Source organism: Ammospiza caudacuta, chromosome Z (genome assembly GCF_027887145.1).
Source record: "Ammospiza caudacuta isolate bAmmCau1 chromosome Z, bAmmCau1.pri, whole genome shotgun sequence".
NCBI classification, from domain to species: Eukaryota; Metazoa; Chordata; class Aves; order Passeriformes; family Passerellidae; genus Ammospiza; species Ammospiza caudacuta.
Window position 1 is genome coordinate 49,383,922 of NC_080632.1, and position 15,372 is coordinate 49,399,293.

The window sequence follows — 15,372 nt, forward strand, 5'->3', positions numbered from 1 at the left end:
ATTTGCTACAGTAATAGTAAGAAAGTGGAAGACATGAAATTTATTTTGACAGAGGCTTAAAAATTTTGATTTTTTTTTTAGAAAAATCACCTTAACTAAACTAGACACAATACTGGAAACAAGTACTACACCCCTAAAAAAAAAGTTCTTCCTCTCCAAATCTCCAACCATCCTCTAAAAAAGTTGACTAAAATTTGAAGGTCCTAAGGTTAAAAAAAGTCTACATTTAAACCCATGAAACACAAAATCACATCTCTCCTGACAGCAATAATTACTCAGTTGACTCCATCTCTGCTTTATACTTTCCATGTGAAGAACCTTCCAATCTTTCTGCTTTAACCAGTTGTGCACAAGGTAGCAGAAGGGGGGGTTACTACAGGGGTGTCTTCTGTGACAAGCTGCAAGAAGCTTCCTGCATGTCTGACAGAAGCAGTGCCAGATGGCCCCAAGACACATCTGCCACTGGACCCACCAGCAACAGTGGTGGCACCTCTAGGATAACATGTCTAAGAAGAGGGAGGAAAAACCTAAAGGCTTTGGCTTCCACTGGAAATTTATATACTCCACCTAGAACACTTCTCATTAGAAGACATACTTAAGTTACTAAAATGCAAGCAAAAAAAACAGGTGACTTTTTTCCAGTTTCTTATTTCAAAACAATTAGCTGACAGTTCTAAAGATAACAACAAAGGACAGCAACAAAAATCAAAGTGAAATATTTGCTTCTTTTTTAATAATGTTTCTCATTCTTGAAAAGGTTTGTACTTCCATGTAAAAACTGGAGCAGCTATGGTTTTCAGCTACTGCTCAAAAAAAAAAAACTCAAGAAAAATCAAACAGCTTAGTGGGTCAGAACAAAAATTTATTTAATCCAATGCTCTTGCTCTGTCAAAACCACTGCAGATACTCAGGTCAGAACATTTTACATAATGCCGGCTTGCCACCCAGAAAACTCTGGTTCAAGAATTTTCTATTAAGAGGCAGGGAATTTAACAGCCCTCAAGATTTAGTCTCCAATGAATTTGCACAGTCACTTTTTGATCCCATGTAAAGATCATTGGATGAGGCCATCACAAGCCAAATAGCAAAACTGAATCAGAAAATAATCTCCCTGGACATGGGTCAACTACAAATAATGTTTATAAATACTGCAAAATATTTAGTGAAGTGGTATGATTTGGATAGCAAAAAATTAACTGGAAAAAACATGCAATAAACATGTAGCAAACACAAATGGCAGACATGCAAAAAAGCTGTCTATTGCTACTGCTTTTTAAAAATTCCTCTGAACAGTTTGTTTTCTTCTAGTAAGTCACTATTTAACTTGTATTAATTTTGAATTTAAAAAAAAAAAGAGAATAAAAAGAAATTTTAAAATTTCAACAAAATATTTTGAATCAATCCTTACTGTACAAAACTCGAATTTGCAGTTTAAGCTAGCTACAAATTAGTTAAGCTAAAACAAAGAGCTACAGTGGCTAAAATAAATAGTATAACCCTCTGCTTCTCCCAGAAGAGGAGGGTTATATACTATCATACCACTTAAATACCCAAAGATGGAAGGAACAGGAAAAATGCAGGTTTTCCTTTGGATCAAGTTTTCCAATAATTTTCACACCACACTGTTGACAGGTAAATGTGCTAGGTATAAAAAAGCAGACAGAACAGCAAGCAGCTTTTATTTCACGCTCTTGGCAAAATATGATGTGAACTTAGAATAAGCTTACGAACTGTGACTGAGCCATAACTGCCCACCAAAAGGCAAAAGGCAGGGGTGGGATCCCAGGGGCACACACAACAAAAAAACCCAAACAAGCCAAAAGGTCAAGCCATCTAAGCACACTGTTCCACAAACATTAGAGGACATTACAGGAGCGAGGACGACTACATGACTTCAAACAACGTCAAGCCATTCAGGTTCAAGTCCTAGCATGTAACTTCAACTCTGACAAAGTCCCTACCTTCCCTTCTCACTGACAGGACTTCTACAGGGAGCTTATTCCCTGCATGCTCCCTGTAAAGACAATTGACTCAGGGAGGGCACCAGCTCCTATCTTAGTGGGATCTGCTCAAAATACTGTTTTAATTACTGCCATGTACAGATGCTCTTGTGAAAGTGATTCCTGTAGACAGACACAACTGCACCTTGGGAGTTTAAACCCAGATCTCTCCAATCTTAGATTGTTGTGATACCCTCACACTGCCCTCTTTTTTTTTCTTTTTTAATTGACGAGATAGAGACAATCCTCACTATTTAAATATCCGACTTCGCCTGTTGCATGGGAAAGGCAAAAGGGACATAGGTTACCCCAGAGACTGGTTAAATCACAGGGACAAGGATTTTCCCCACAGCTCATGGGACTTCTACAGCTTTACTCACTACTGAACTATATCTACAAGACTGTCCTAGAGATGAAACTCAGAAGGTGAGTATTAAATAGCTATTGTCTTTTGGGTACTTTCTGAGACATGAGGCACCTATATAAATTTTTGCCTTATAAGCAACACAACAAGCAATTTTTAGTAGGAATGGTCTGAAGGTCTGCATCTGTGTCACAATAGCCAGAATTTCCAGGTTTGATTACTGAGTAAGGGTGTCATTTCCCCTTTTTATTTACTAACATCAATCTGTGTCTTCACCATAAACACTGAGCAGTATCAGGAATGTTCACTGCCTTCTCCTGCTTTTCTGTGGTCCACACCCATTGCTATAACAACAAAATTGCACACAAACATTTTGCAGGAAGGAAAAGAATTCCTTGTTACTAGAAAGTATTCAATGTCTTAAATGTTCTAGTTTTATATTAGCCATGCCAGTGTAATGTTTTTCCTTAACAGCCAATGTTTCTGATACTAACAAATAAGTATGTACTATTTTCCCTTCACACTAAAAAGTATCCTAATTTTAAAATCACATGTGCCAAAAGAAATTGGCAACTACTAAACATCTGAAGGGGTACAAAACAAAGGATTTCATCACTAAACACCTCCCTACTTCACTTTTTCTGAGAGAATGCAGTGTAACAACTCACTCATATCCAGATAATTAATTCTGTGTATTTTTGTTTTCTTTTGTTAAGAATTCAATTAATTCCTTCCAGCTGTAAGAAGGTACAAGAAAAAATTAAGATTTTATGAAATCAGAAGACGACAAAGCCATAAACACATTACACAAAATACAGTGTGCTCTCTCTGATCATAGTGCAAATACATTCTGGGCTACTTCACGAGCACCAGTGGCTCTGATGATGTTGTGATCCTTCTTTACCCAGTGTCTGAGATGGCTCCTAGGACCCCATTTCCAGCTTGGTTCTCACAGTTCTCCCTCTCTTCAGTTCAAGAAGGAGCAAACTGGAGAGAGGTCAGAGCTACTAGGATAGTCTGTGGTCTAAAGCAAATTATCTGTGAGGAGGTAAAGTTTAATGTTGTTTATGACAATGGAACCTAAGGAAGACTTTGCAGACACCTAAAACTAATTCCCTGAAGAGTGCTTACAAAGACAACTTGCTGCTTCCTATCAGCAGATTATACTGTTGTCGGTTAACAAACAACTATAAAGCTACACCCTGCAGCTCAGAAGGCTCAAGTAGAAAATTGGGACTGTCGTTTACAGCACGTTTGTTTCAAGGGAAACAGGAAAAACAAAGTTTCCATGTTGAAAAGCCACAAGAACTCCTGAAATAAGTAACACAAACACTGGCATTCAGTCATAGAGATAAGATACATTACCAAGGATACTGTGACCTTCAGGAAAAGTTGGTAGTTACACTGATTTTTCTCCAGCCTTCCACAAACTCCTCCATGAATCTCTTTTCTAACATTGCAGTATCTGCATCAATCATGCCACATGCTCATACTCCTACTGAGGAATGCACCCAAAAGAACTGAAACTATCCCGGTTATTGAAGATACTACTTAAACTCAGTAATAACTACAGCAATCACCAAAACCAACACAATTACTAATATTAAGCATTACTAAAATTTTTCAGAACCCACATATTAATTTTTCTTTATGTAACTGAACCAAGCTATGTAAAGTTTGCTCAATTTTTAAGCCATGATAAAGAAGACAAAATGTCTGAGCAGCAAAGAGAGTTAGAGGTGTTTTTTTTCCCATACTGCTAGTAACAGAAACACAGAAGTAGAATTTCCAAAATTTCATTTTTACAAAAATTTAACATTGAAACTAAAACTTAGGTTGGAAAAAAGCATGCAGAAGACACGAAGGATACAAGAACTAAGAACAGCAAGGACCACAGTATTAAAGGACAGCAACAAGCAAGGCTGACAACAATGTTAAGGAAAGCCAATCAGATTATATTAAAAATTCTGAGGAGAAGAATGAACTTTGATATTAAACAGTAACCACCAAAGTGACCAAAAATTCCCAACAGAAAGAACAGGGAGCAAAGAAATGAGTGAGACAATTCCAAGGATTAACTCAAAAATTACTCTGTCACAGTGATTGATGACACAGGAAAAGACAAATGGATACAGAGACAAGGTGAGAATATTTTTAACATTTAATAGTAACTTTCTAGGATGACCAATACTACAAGGTCAATCTCATTCCTTTAACTTCTTCCTAATTTACCTAACTTAATGGATTTTTAAAAAGACCGGACAGACCACTTAAAACAAAATAGTGCCACACAGCTGAGATGGATACGCATGTTTCATTCAGTCCTAGTGTTCTGAAACAGGTTTAAACACTTTGATTTTAACTACAGTTAAATCCCACTCTTGATGATACAGTTTCAAAACGTTATATGTAAAGCATGGGTGACAAACACCTTTATCATTTATACACATGATCATAAATGTCCCTGATGAGAACAGTACAGTGAAAGAATGAGAAGAAAAACAGAGAGCAGTAACAAATTTGGTGTTGCCATGAGCTCTGAAGAAACCAAACTCCATAAGGAATACACTTTTAGCAAAAACTTGGATATATCTTATGTACATATAAATTTGAACTCAGCAGCATTTTGCTGATGTGCTGTGTGAGCTGATTTAAAAGCCAGACCAAATGTGTTACAGATATGACTTCATGTAGGAGACATGGGAAACAAGGCACATGGAAGTGTAAGTGGGAAGCAGCAACAACATTGCATTTAGGGCCTTGTTCTTGTACGTTATACATAGTGCTGTCTTCCACGGTAACAAACTGGAGAAATAACTCACCAGTGCTGCACTGAGCCTGCCTCTGATTAAGGGAAGACTGCTCGGCAGAAAAATTGCTGTTCTTCAGCCTGCAGGAAGAAAGCAACCACCTGAAATAAAGGCAAGTACGCGCCTCTTCCCGCCCAAAACAAGTTCTCTCGGGTTAACGCCTCATCTTCCTCCCAAGCCTTCCATTAATTCCAGCCTGACTCAAAACTGTTCCAAGGAGAAAGCGGGAAACTGTTGCCTGCCAGGAATTAGGCACCAGTTATTTACTTCCTGCTTCGACCAGGCCCTTTGTCGCGGCCAGCAATAATAGGTAAAGGAGGCCTGGCTGCCCTAACCCCGGGGGCGGTGCCCCGGAGCCGGTACCGTGGCGGGCACTCCACGCCGGAGCCGCGCCGGCTCGGGCAGCGCAAACGGGGGCACAGCCGGCAGAGCAGCAGCCGAAGCAAGTGCGTAGGAGCGGCGCCGCCCGCAGCGGCGCAGCCCCGGGCTCCGTGCCCCTCCTGCCCCGCTGGAGCCGCCGGCGCCGCCCGTCCCCTCCCGTCCCGTCCCCGCACGAACCGGGACCAGCGAGCGCCGCGCCGCCACCACCGCCTCCCCGACGCGCGGCTCTGGCGTCACGTCCCCGCGACGCCAGAGCGCTACCCGCGCCGCTCCGCCGACAAAAGCGCTGAGGCGGGGCCTGGGGCGGTGGGGGCGTGGCTTGGGGCGGCAGGGGCGGGGCTCTCGGAGCGCGCAGCCCGCTGACGTCAGGCGGCGGCTGCCCGCGCGCAGGGCGGTGTGGCGCGCGGGGCAGTGTGCCGCGCTTCCCTGAGACGTTCCCGCGGCGGGGCATCGCGGGGGACGCGCGTGGTGCTCGCGTCAGAACATAGCGCTAAATATATGACAAAGTCAAGCAAAAAATACAGAAAGGATTAAAAAAATGAGTGTACTTTATTGGCGTGGCAGCGGCTGGGAATGACTGCCCCTGTACTGTGACTCCAGGCCACGAGCGGGCGGGCGCTTTGTGCGGAGTCAGGGGATTAAAGAGCCGCGTTTTCTTCTCGACAGAAATTTATGAGGATCGCCGTGCAAAATCCTTCCTTCCTTCCTTTCCTTCCTTTCCTTCCTTCTTTCTTTCTTTCCTTCCTTCCTCACTTCTTTCCTTTATTCTATTTTTTTCTTCCTCTAGCCCTTTTTTTCTCTCCCTCTCCCCTTCTCATTCATCTCGCATTTTCTCTTTTCCTTTTCACCCTGCCCATTTATCAAAAACCCACTGCGGGGCACTAAACACACTCATTTTTAGGCTGTGTGCCATTTACTAATAAACCTTGGAAAGCTTCTGTGGACGCGCTGACACCCGCCGCCCCTGTAGCCCACGGTCACTTGGGGCTCACGGCTGCTCCCATTCCCCGAAGGGTGGGACGGGCCGGCCGTTCCCGGGAGGATCGAGCGCCCGCGGTCCGCCAGCCCGCCAGGGGGCGCTGCCCCGCCCGCCGGCCGCACGCGGAGCCGCTCGCCAGCTGCGGTGCCGCGCGGCGCGTGGGGAGCGGGGCCGGAGCGAGCCGAGCCGGACCGGACCGACCGGGCCTGAAGGGAGCCGAGCGGAGCTGCCGCCATGCCCAAGGCGAGGGCCGGGAAGCGGCCGGAGCGCCGGGAGGGCCGCGCCGGCGGTGAGTGTGGAGCGGAGCGGGCGGGCGGCGGGCGGGATCCCGGGAGCCGAGGCCGGGCCGGCGCTCGCACCCGAGCCGGAGCTGGCGGGGTGCCGGCGGACCGCGGCTGCCCGCGGTAACACAGCAGTCTCTTCCCCAGGCATCCTGTTCAACACCGGGGCCGGGCAGCACATCCTGAAAAACCCGCTCGTGGTGAACAGCATCATCGACAAGGTGGGCGCGGCGGGCCCGGGAGCCGGGGCTGGCGGGACGGCCGGGACAGGCGCCGCGCCGGGTGCCGCCTGTCGGAGCGTGCGGTGGCCTTGGCCCTCGTCTGTCCTTTACGTGCGTGCTCGCTGGTTGCTCACGCGTGGCCAGCCAGCGCCAGGACATTCCTGGTCTCCCCGTTTCCCACTCCTTCCTTCCTAAACGACTCTCGTGCTCCCTTGAATACTCAGTTCCAACTTTTTACTGTGTCAAAGGCGCTTACTTTCATTCTAAAGTCAAATGATTGAACGAAATTGGTGCTGTGGAAGCACCCGTAATGCTGTTTGTCCTTAGGCTGCCCTGCGCCGCACGGATGTCATTCTGGAGGTGGGCCCGGGAACTGGAAACCTGACAGTAAAGATGCTGGAGAAAGTCAAAAAAGTAAGTGCAAATTCTCTCACTTCCGAAGCTCTGACTGTGCCGTGGCTTAGACTACAACAAACAGAAGAGTCTTCATAGGCGTGATGAACATAAGTAGAATTACTCCATTGATATTTTCCTTAACATATGAATAATTCCAATGGGTTTTTAGCTGATCACATAAATTTTGTGTGGTTTTATCCCTTGCTGTTGTCCATTTATGTGGTAAAGCTTGCTTGTATTTGGAGAGGGTAGAAGGTGCGTAGCCTAATAGGGACTTTGAAAGGATTCTTTAAACCCACAGCAACAGATACAGGTTTGGGGTTTTTATGAATAAATTCCAGTTAGGAGATACGTGGAGTTGCAAATATATACTTTTTTTTTCAGGTTATTGCATGTGAAATTGACCCTAGACTTGTTGGTGAGCTTCAGAAGAGAGTCCAGGGCACGTAAGTATCGATTATGGAAACAGGGAGCACTTAAAGTAGCGGAGCTACTTTGGTACAAATTTTGGCAACACTGCGTTTCTGAGGATAACCACAATGTATCTTTTCCCCCAGGTGTCTAGCAAACAAACTTGAAATCAAGGTTGGAGATGTCTTGAAAACAGATTTACCATTCTTTGATGCATGTGTGGCTAACTTGCCTTACCAGGTATGGGACAAACAACATAGCATACAAAAACATTAAAAAAATTATTTTTAAATGCTGATTTCCCAGGAATTATACTAACATTATTAATTCTTTTTTCTCAGATTTCTTCACCTTTTGTTTTCAAGTTATTGCTTCATAGACCTTTTTTCAGGTATGTGGAAGAATAGAGCTCTGTATTACTTGGTAGGAAGAAAAATATTTTAAAAAGTATTTTCAAATCCATTATGATTTTAGTTCCTAAGATACAAGTTTGATGGATCAGAGTTGCACTAAAATTTTTCTGTGATACATAGTCTGACAGTGCCTGGAAATTAAGTTTATGTTGATGTATTGAGCATGAGGAGAAAATTTAAACTTGGGAACAGTGAGTGCCCAGCAGATAAAAACAGGAGTTACATCTCCTTAGTATTATAACTATTCCAGGGATAAGCAGGGCATGATAGCATTTCAAATACCTTCCTGTCTAAGTTAGGCTGGAAAGGGTAGAATCAATGCCAAGTCACTTTCTTGTTGTCTGATCTAAAAGTGTAACTGCTCTGTCTGTGTGTCAGTCATCAATGATGTCTCTCAAAGGAACATTGGTAACATTATCGGTCAATTTTGGAAAGCTTGGATTTGAAGGACTCAGCAGAGAGTTACTCTAAATGATTCATTACAGTCAGGCAACTGTGACACTAGATTGTCTCTTTGATCCTGATCCATTTAGCAGTATAAATAATCAAATTATGTAATAGCTTTAAGGAGACTTGGATGGCTTCACCAAGTTCTGTGATGGGTTTTGGTTTTTTTTCAACACACCAATCAAGGCAGAGTTGTTTATTATGAACGTTTACTCTTCTAAGTGCTGAGGCAAATTGTGTGTTTTCCAAGTGTGTTAGTTGGCTTCTGACATAAAAATTGAATACTTGGAATTGATTTTTTCATTTCTGTTATTCTCAGGTGTGCAATCCTTATGTTTCAAAGGGAGTTTGCACTTCGTTTGGTTGCCAAACCAGGAAGCAAACTGTACTGCAGACTCTCTATTAACACTCAGCTACTGGCTCGAGTGGACCATCTGATGAAGGTACGTCACTCTGCCTTTGGGTAACTCAGCTATCAAACGTAAGAGAAGAGTGTTGCAAGGGATGTGAGGAGTTTGTTGCTTATTCACACAGCTGCTTGACTGCTCTTATCTAACAGGTTGGAAAGAACAACTTCAAGCCTCCTCCCAAAGTCGAATCCAGTGTTGTCAGAATAGAGCCAAAGAACCCACCACCACCTATCAACTTCCAGGTGAGCAGTGTATACTCAATGTAACATATTAGTGATAATTTCCTACTTCTTCCCACTGACTATTCAATTCCATGTGCTGATTCTAGTACAAACTACCAGCTACTCATTGGAGTTTCCAAAATGCTGATTTCTCTGTTGATCAGGCTTGTGTTACATTAACAGAACATGCCACCATCATGGGGGCAGCTTTGTGTACAGTATCTCTCATAAGACCAAGGTCAGTTGGAGAACTGTTAGTAATAATGTCCCTTTTATCATGGTTTACGTCTCCCCGAGATGTTTCTGGCTGATAATTTTGCAGGTTTTGATCAAAGGACTATATGAGATTTGTCTTCAGACAAGTGTGTGTAATCTCAGAAGACAAATGTTACAGAAGAGTATTCTTAATTTGTAAAACACTTCAAGACCATTTCAGCCTTCCCCAAGGTTAGCCAGATTTTCTTCAAGTATCTGCCTTCTCTGCTCGTAATAGCACCTAGGCATGAAAAAGTACAGTTCAAAGGGTTTTGGGGGAAAAGTATTTTCTCTTCCATTTGTATTGCTTTGTCCCAAGATACAGCTGGTTTTCTGTTGTTTAGAAGGACATGTCCATGAAGGATATTCCTTTGTGTTCAGTATTGTTCTGAAATTGTCGGTAGTGACTGTTTTTGTTTGTCATAGCTTATGTTACTTTCTAAAATTCTGAAATTTTCATTTTCAGGAGTGGGATGGTCTGGTAAGGATAGCCTTTGTTAGGAAAAACAAGACACTCTCTGCAGCATTTAAGTAAGTAACTTCTGTCAGAGAACCTGTTAACCATTTCTTTTGTGCAAATGCATAGCAGTGTTACATAGTCAGTAATAAACCATGGTTGAAGATTTATACTGATGTCACAAGCTTTTTCTTTTAGAAGAAAACTAGGCAGCTTTTTATAAAGAACAATTCTGCATAATCGTTACATTTTTTTATAGTAGAGTGAATTGTGAGTGAACACAACCAATTGAGTGAATAATAGTCACAGTTCAGTTTTCATGCTAAACATGTATTTCTTTCAGATCAAGTGCTGTAGAGCAGTTGCTGGATCATAATTACCGAGTTCATTGTTCCTTACATAATACAGTAAGTTCCTTCCTAATCTCTTCTACTTCTGTGTTCTGTGGCCTACATACTGACTTTTATAAGAGTAAAAAATTAACATTGAAAAGCTTAATGTATCAAAGTTTTTCCAAAAGAGTTTAAAGGTTGGAAGAACTTGCCTCTTTTGTAGAGAAAAATCTAAAAGGGTAATTAAATTGTAGTAAAAAAGCTTAAAATTAAGTATATTGTCCATATATGTATGTCTCAAGGTCTTTTACTAATTTAATAAAACATTTCTTGTCTGCTTTTCAATACTGTTGTGATTCATATATAATGAATGGAGATACAAAAATTCAGATTCAACAGAATAATACAATAATCCATAATAGAAAAAATATAACTTACATTTTTTCACTTGAAACAAGAACTGTTCTAAGAACAGGAAATAATTACTTAAATGAACCTTTTCCTGTGTTTTGAGTAGAAAATCATTTCTATCCCATTTTTCATTGACAGGAAATTCCTGAGAACTTCAAAATTGCAGAGAAAATACAGACAGTCCTAAAAGATACAGGTTACTCTGAAAAACGAGCCCGTTCAATGGATATAGATGATTTCATTCGGTATTTTTTTTTTCTCTTTATGCCTTCCTTTTAAGCTTCTTGAAATTCTATCTGCATCTGTAGCTGTGTAGCACAGATTAGTATTGGGTTGCACAGGAATAGTAGGGTTTCCCTCATAGTACCAGACACTCCTTGCTTCCACACCTGAACATGAGCAAACACTTAAGGCCTACTTATATATTTCAAATGCTGTTTATAATATTGAGAGCAACTAGGTAAGGATCCCTGTTTCAGGTGTTTCTGTACTAGACCCTTCTGTGTCTCCTTTAAGAATGGCCATAGCATAAACTGGTTATTAAAATTTTTCTAGAGCCCCACATGGCCTTTCTCTGCCTTGATGATTAGGCCGTAGTCTATAGCATAATCTTAAATATGAATGATTAACTGCTGTATTCCACTCTTACCTCGGGTGGCATTGTGAATCCTGTTGTAATTCAAGACAAAAGTTCCTATCTGCTTCTCATTTGGAGAGCTAAGACAGGTAATGATCTCTGAAAAAACTAAGTGATCTTGGTAGGATCCGACATAAGTAACTTCCTTGAGAATAAACCTGCATCTCTAAAATGGCAAATTTGCTAATAACTTCTAGTTTCAGATTTGTTAAAATTCTTTTTTTGCAGTTGATCATTGATGGCTGCTTTCATGCTATTTTCTATCCACATCTTAAAAATGCCTCAAGCTGAAGTTTAAATTGCTAGAGTTATAATACACATATTTCAATCTTTCAGGTTGCTACATGGCTTCAATTCAGAAGGCATTCATTTTTCATAGATACTCCTAGAAGAATGAAAGATGCTGTATTTTTTCACCAAAGTTTTACCCAAGCCAGTGTGAGTGCAATGGTACAAGCTCCTCATAAAAGCAATGAACAGAATATAGCGGGTATGCTTGGACTCAGAATGTTAGATGTGATTTTATCACAGACAATAGGCAAGGAGCTGCTGCTCTGTCTTTTAAAAGCAGCAAATTCTTTCAGAGCTGAAGCGAGGTGCTGGACTGCCTCATGACTGTGTTTTCCTATATATATATATATCCAAAAACATGGACTGATGATAATTGAAATCTGTTCTCCAGTGATGGACTTCACCTCAGTATATTCATGTACAGTACTCAACAGTACAACCCATAATGGGTCTGGACAACAAAAAAAAAAGTTGTAGCAATTCCTTTTTTGGTATCATTCATTTGTGTGTTTGTTATTAAGTGTATTTAAACACTTCCTTCTGATTTGAGATGCCTGTCTCTCTCATCCGTCTGGTAACTAACAAGCATGTTAAAAATCTGCTTCTCTTAGAGAACCCCAGAGAGTGTTTCTCAGAAAACAAAAGAATTTACCTTGTGGGCTTGATATCCTTTACATTATTGCCTTTACCCTCTCCTCCACTGTAGGAACTGGAAAAAAAACTACCAGTGGGCCAGGGCTCAAAGACAGACAGCAGGATGGGTTTTTTTGTTAACTAAATTCATGTAACTATTTTTTAAGGTAACTCCTTCACTGTTAATGCAGGAAAAAGTTTTAGCACAGATCATAGCTTTCAGTGAGATTTAGAGCAATGCATGCAAATTAGCAAAACCTCCTCTAAGAAAAGCTTATATTTATACACATCATTACGTTATTAAGGTTGGAAAAGATGTCCTGAGTCCAGCTAGCAGAGCCATTGACATCCCAATGGCTTTTAAAAGTAATTGATTCAGAAGCATGTATAGAAACAGGCATCCTGAAGCATCAGCTTAAAAAACTGAATTGCACATTTATTTCACAGTTTAATTATTCAGTAATTCTAGTGCTGCTTCACTTCATGCAGTGAAGTGAGCCAAATGATGAGTTAGGTAGACAGCCCCAAAGAATACCAGCCTTATCAATTTTTCTTTATTCTAACTGCTTCAGTATCAGGTGTAGATCTGACTTATAGCAGGCTCTGGCACAAAGACTGAGAGTAGACAGTTGCAGCTAGCGTGTGCTACTTGACAGGACACATGTAATTTACAGGGCTTTGTAAAAACGTGCTGAAAACTGACTGTCCTTTTTGTCCTTGTGGGACCCACAGTAAGCCATAGCCTGGCTGTGGTGCTAGGCTTGCATGGACAGATATATGGAAGCTACTGTTACTCCTGTGGGATGTCTCAGTCTTCAGAAGTTTCTGAGCAAGTGAGAATTGTCTAGAGCAGCTTGAGAGAGAACCTCTGATACTATATGATAGCCTGTACTATCACCTGCCAACAGAACCTATTGCCTTCTGTTCCATTAGTTTTTTTTCTTTTAGCTGTGATGGGTGATGATCTTAAAAAAATGTTCAGAAAGAGGTGTGATGTTTTTGTAAGCTCTGCTGCAAAATTAAAGTCAGGACAATGGTCTGGGGAACTTCCTTCCATATAACAAACTTGTATAAAAGAGTTGGCTTTATTTTGAAATCAGAGGCCTTTTCAAAAATGTAACTGATCTACTTACAAATTGAAACCCTTCCCAAAGCATAACAGAAATTCTCAGATGTAATTCATTTAATAGCTTAATTTATTAAACACATTATGTAAAATCTACATTGTTTCAGTTTTCATGTTTACACACAAGAGGATTTTTTATTTTTGACCATGATGCGACAAGAGCTTCCCATAGCCTACCTTTCTATGGGAGATACAAACATTAAACACTACAAGAAGTTCTGGCTCATTTAAGTCTCTTTTCATTGCCTTCCCTTTATTCCCCCCCTCCAGACCTGGCACAAACAAACAGGCTTGTATTCCAAAAGTAGTTTTTAAATATCCCCAAGGGAAAGTCTGCTGATACAAACTCCTGGAAAGGGGGAGAACTCCTAGAGAGATCTACAGTTCTTACATGGAAGGTCAATCTTTTTTGCATACTGACTTGCAAAAATAACTTGAGTGCCACCACCTAAAAAGTGCTGATACACATGGCGCCATTTGTGAGAATTCAGGTATTTGTGGGATTTCTATTAGCGCTAGGTAGAGGTATTGTGCAAAATCGTCAAATGATGCAATTTCACCCCACTTTTCAGCTGCTGGCACTGTACAAAGGGAAAAATAGGTATTAGCTACTTCTTAAAGCAACATAACTACTCAAGCTACCTGCAAACTACGGTTAATGTACATGTAACTTTGTCATGCATCAAAATCCAAGTTTTTAAAACAGTATGTGAAAGGCCAGTATGGATGTATTTATCCCCAAAGTTTGATAGTTAACTTATCCATACATAGCATTATCACACCATACCACATATCATATTATCTGCATTATCCTAAGATACAACTCTCCTCAGTACTTAAAACATTACCCTTTAATATACATCAACTAATTTATATTTTTGTGGGTTTTTGTTGATTTGTTGGTTTTTTTGGTTTTTTTTAATTGTTACAGATAAAATGTTAAAATTATATAACCATTCTTAATGGTATTCAAATAAAACAAAGATTCCAGATTTTCACACTAAAAATGGAATGTCCAGCTGTTCGTCTACTCTTAACAGCCTGCAGTTCCTCTTAAAATGATATGGCACATCCTGTGAAATGAAACTATCCACCAAAAAATAAGTCTTCTTGAAACACACACACACTAAAGTAATTTATATTGACAAATAAGGAATGTATTTTTTAAGGCTGTGCTTCAGAAAGAGGATATTTAGGGTTAAGTAGCCTTCATCAAGGCACAGAATGGGAAGAGTTAAGCACAGCTGTTTGTGGAAGAGAAGTTACATTAAACCACTAGTGAGGTGTGCATGCACGCCACAATTTTAAACTGCACAGCTGGTCTTTGTCATAAAATTGAACATGGTCAGAAGGAAGTGCTGTGACTTTTTAATGGCCACAGTTTTACTTTATTAAAAATATGGCAAGTATTTCCAAACATTTCACTATTTGAATAAATGAAATATTTAAACAAAGTGCTTCACAGATCTGAACCCTGCAGGTTGTGCTGTCTGGTCTAGAAGCATTTTGTAGACATCAGGAGCATTTCACATAAAACTGAAAATGTCATTCAGGTGAATAAGAAACAGGAGATTTCCACAAACATTGCTAACATTTTTACGCTTTCAAGTAGTTGAGTTCTCTCGGTCACTAGGTTTTGTAACAAATGTGTGCTACAGCAGTACAGGTTCCTTTAGCAGCAGAGGCCCTTTTCAAAGGGCACGCGGTCTTTTCGGGTTGATCTGTTTACTGGCCTGCTCCTCTTCTTGTAGAGCTGCCCGGAAAGATTTCACTTTGTCTTTAAGGAAAAAAACCAGAAGGATGAGAACTGATGTGCCTGTGCTCAACAGATCTTGAAACTAAGCCCTGATCCTCCAGCTCTAACAAACAACAAAGAACATTCCTCCACAAAAATAG

The 15,372-nt window shown here is 40.9% G+C and overlaps 3 protein-coding genes across 7 annotated transcripts in view; 1 reads left to right on the plus strand and 2 right to left on the minus strand.

The window, feature by feature from the left end:
* The window catches only part of IPO11 (importin 11), an 84,537-nt gene extending 78,738 nt beyond the window's left edge, over positions 1–5,799 (minus strand). Inside the window, exons 1-2 of the mRNA XM_058823356.1 lie at positions 5,733–5,799; positions 5,187–5,254 (exon numbers count right to left, since the gene is read on the minus strand). The gene's annotated coding sequence lies outside the window, so the exon portion shown is untranslated. The remainder of the gene's footprint in view (positions 1–5,186; positions 5,255–5,732) is intronic.
* An 857-nt stretch (positions 5,800–6,656) lies between these two features.
* Positions 6,657–14,372, plus strand: DIMT1 (DIM1 rRNA methyltransferase and ribosome maturation factor). Of its 2 annotated transcripts, XM_058824339.1 has the most exons (12): positions 6,657–6,823; positions 6,963–7,036; positions 7,364–7,450; positions 7,817–7,878; positions 7,990–8,083; positions 8,185–8,234; positions 9,023–9,146; positions 9,263–9,355; positions 10,056–10,120; positions 10,390–10,453; positions 10,928–11,034; positions 11,763–14,372. In XM_058824339.1, exons 1-12 carry the CDS (start codon positions 6,769–6,771, stop codon positions 11,803–11,805), a joined length of 918 nt encoding a protein of 305 aa, XP_058680322.1. In that variant the 5' UTR covers positions 6,657–6,768; the 3' UTR covers positions 11,806–14,372. The 2 variants fall into 2 exon arrangements, with proteins under 2 accessions (XP_058680322.1, XP_058680323.1); XM_058824340.1 differs by lacking the exon at positions 6,963–7,036 and having other exon boundaries at positions 6,706–6,823.
* The window catches only part of KIF2A (kinesin family member 2A), a 57,660-nt gene continuing 55,833 nt past the window's right edge, over positions 13,546–15,372 (minus strand). For all 4 annotated transcript variants that reach the window (XM_058824338.1, XM_058824337.1, XM_058824336.1 and 1 more), the window contains one exon: positions 13,546–15,253. In XM_058824338.1, the coding sequence (XP_058680321.1) occupies positions 15,168–15,253 (86 nt within the window). In that variant the 3' untranslated portion in view covers positions 13,546–15,167. The remainder of the gene's footprint in view (positions 15,254–15,372) is intronic.

Bases quoted from the DNA above. Each gene is read 5' to 3' on its own strand.
- DIMT1 (XM_058824339.1), top strand. From the start codon at position 6,769: ATGCCCAAGGCGAGGGCCGGGAAGCGGCCGGAGCGCCGGGAGGGCCGC. The intron at 7,451-7,816 runs GTAAGTGCAAAT...TTTTTTTTTCAG, and splicing joins TGCTGGAGAAAGTCAAAAAA to GTTATTGCATGTGAAATTGA. The intron at 11,035-11,762 runs GTATTTTTTTTT...TCAATCTTTCAG, and splicing joins GATATAGATGATTTCATTCG to GTTGCTACATGGCTTCAATT.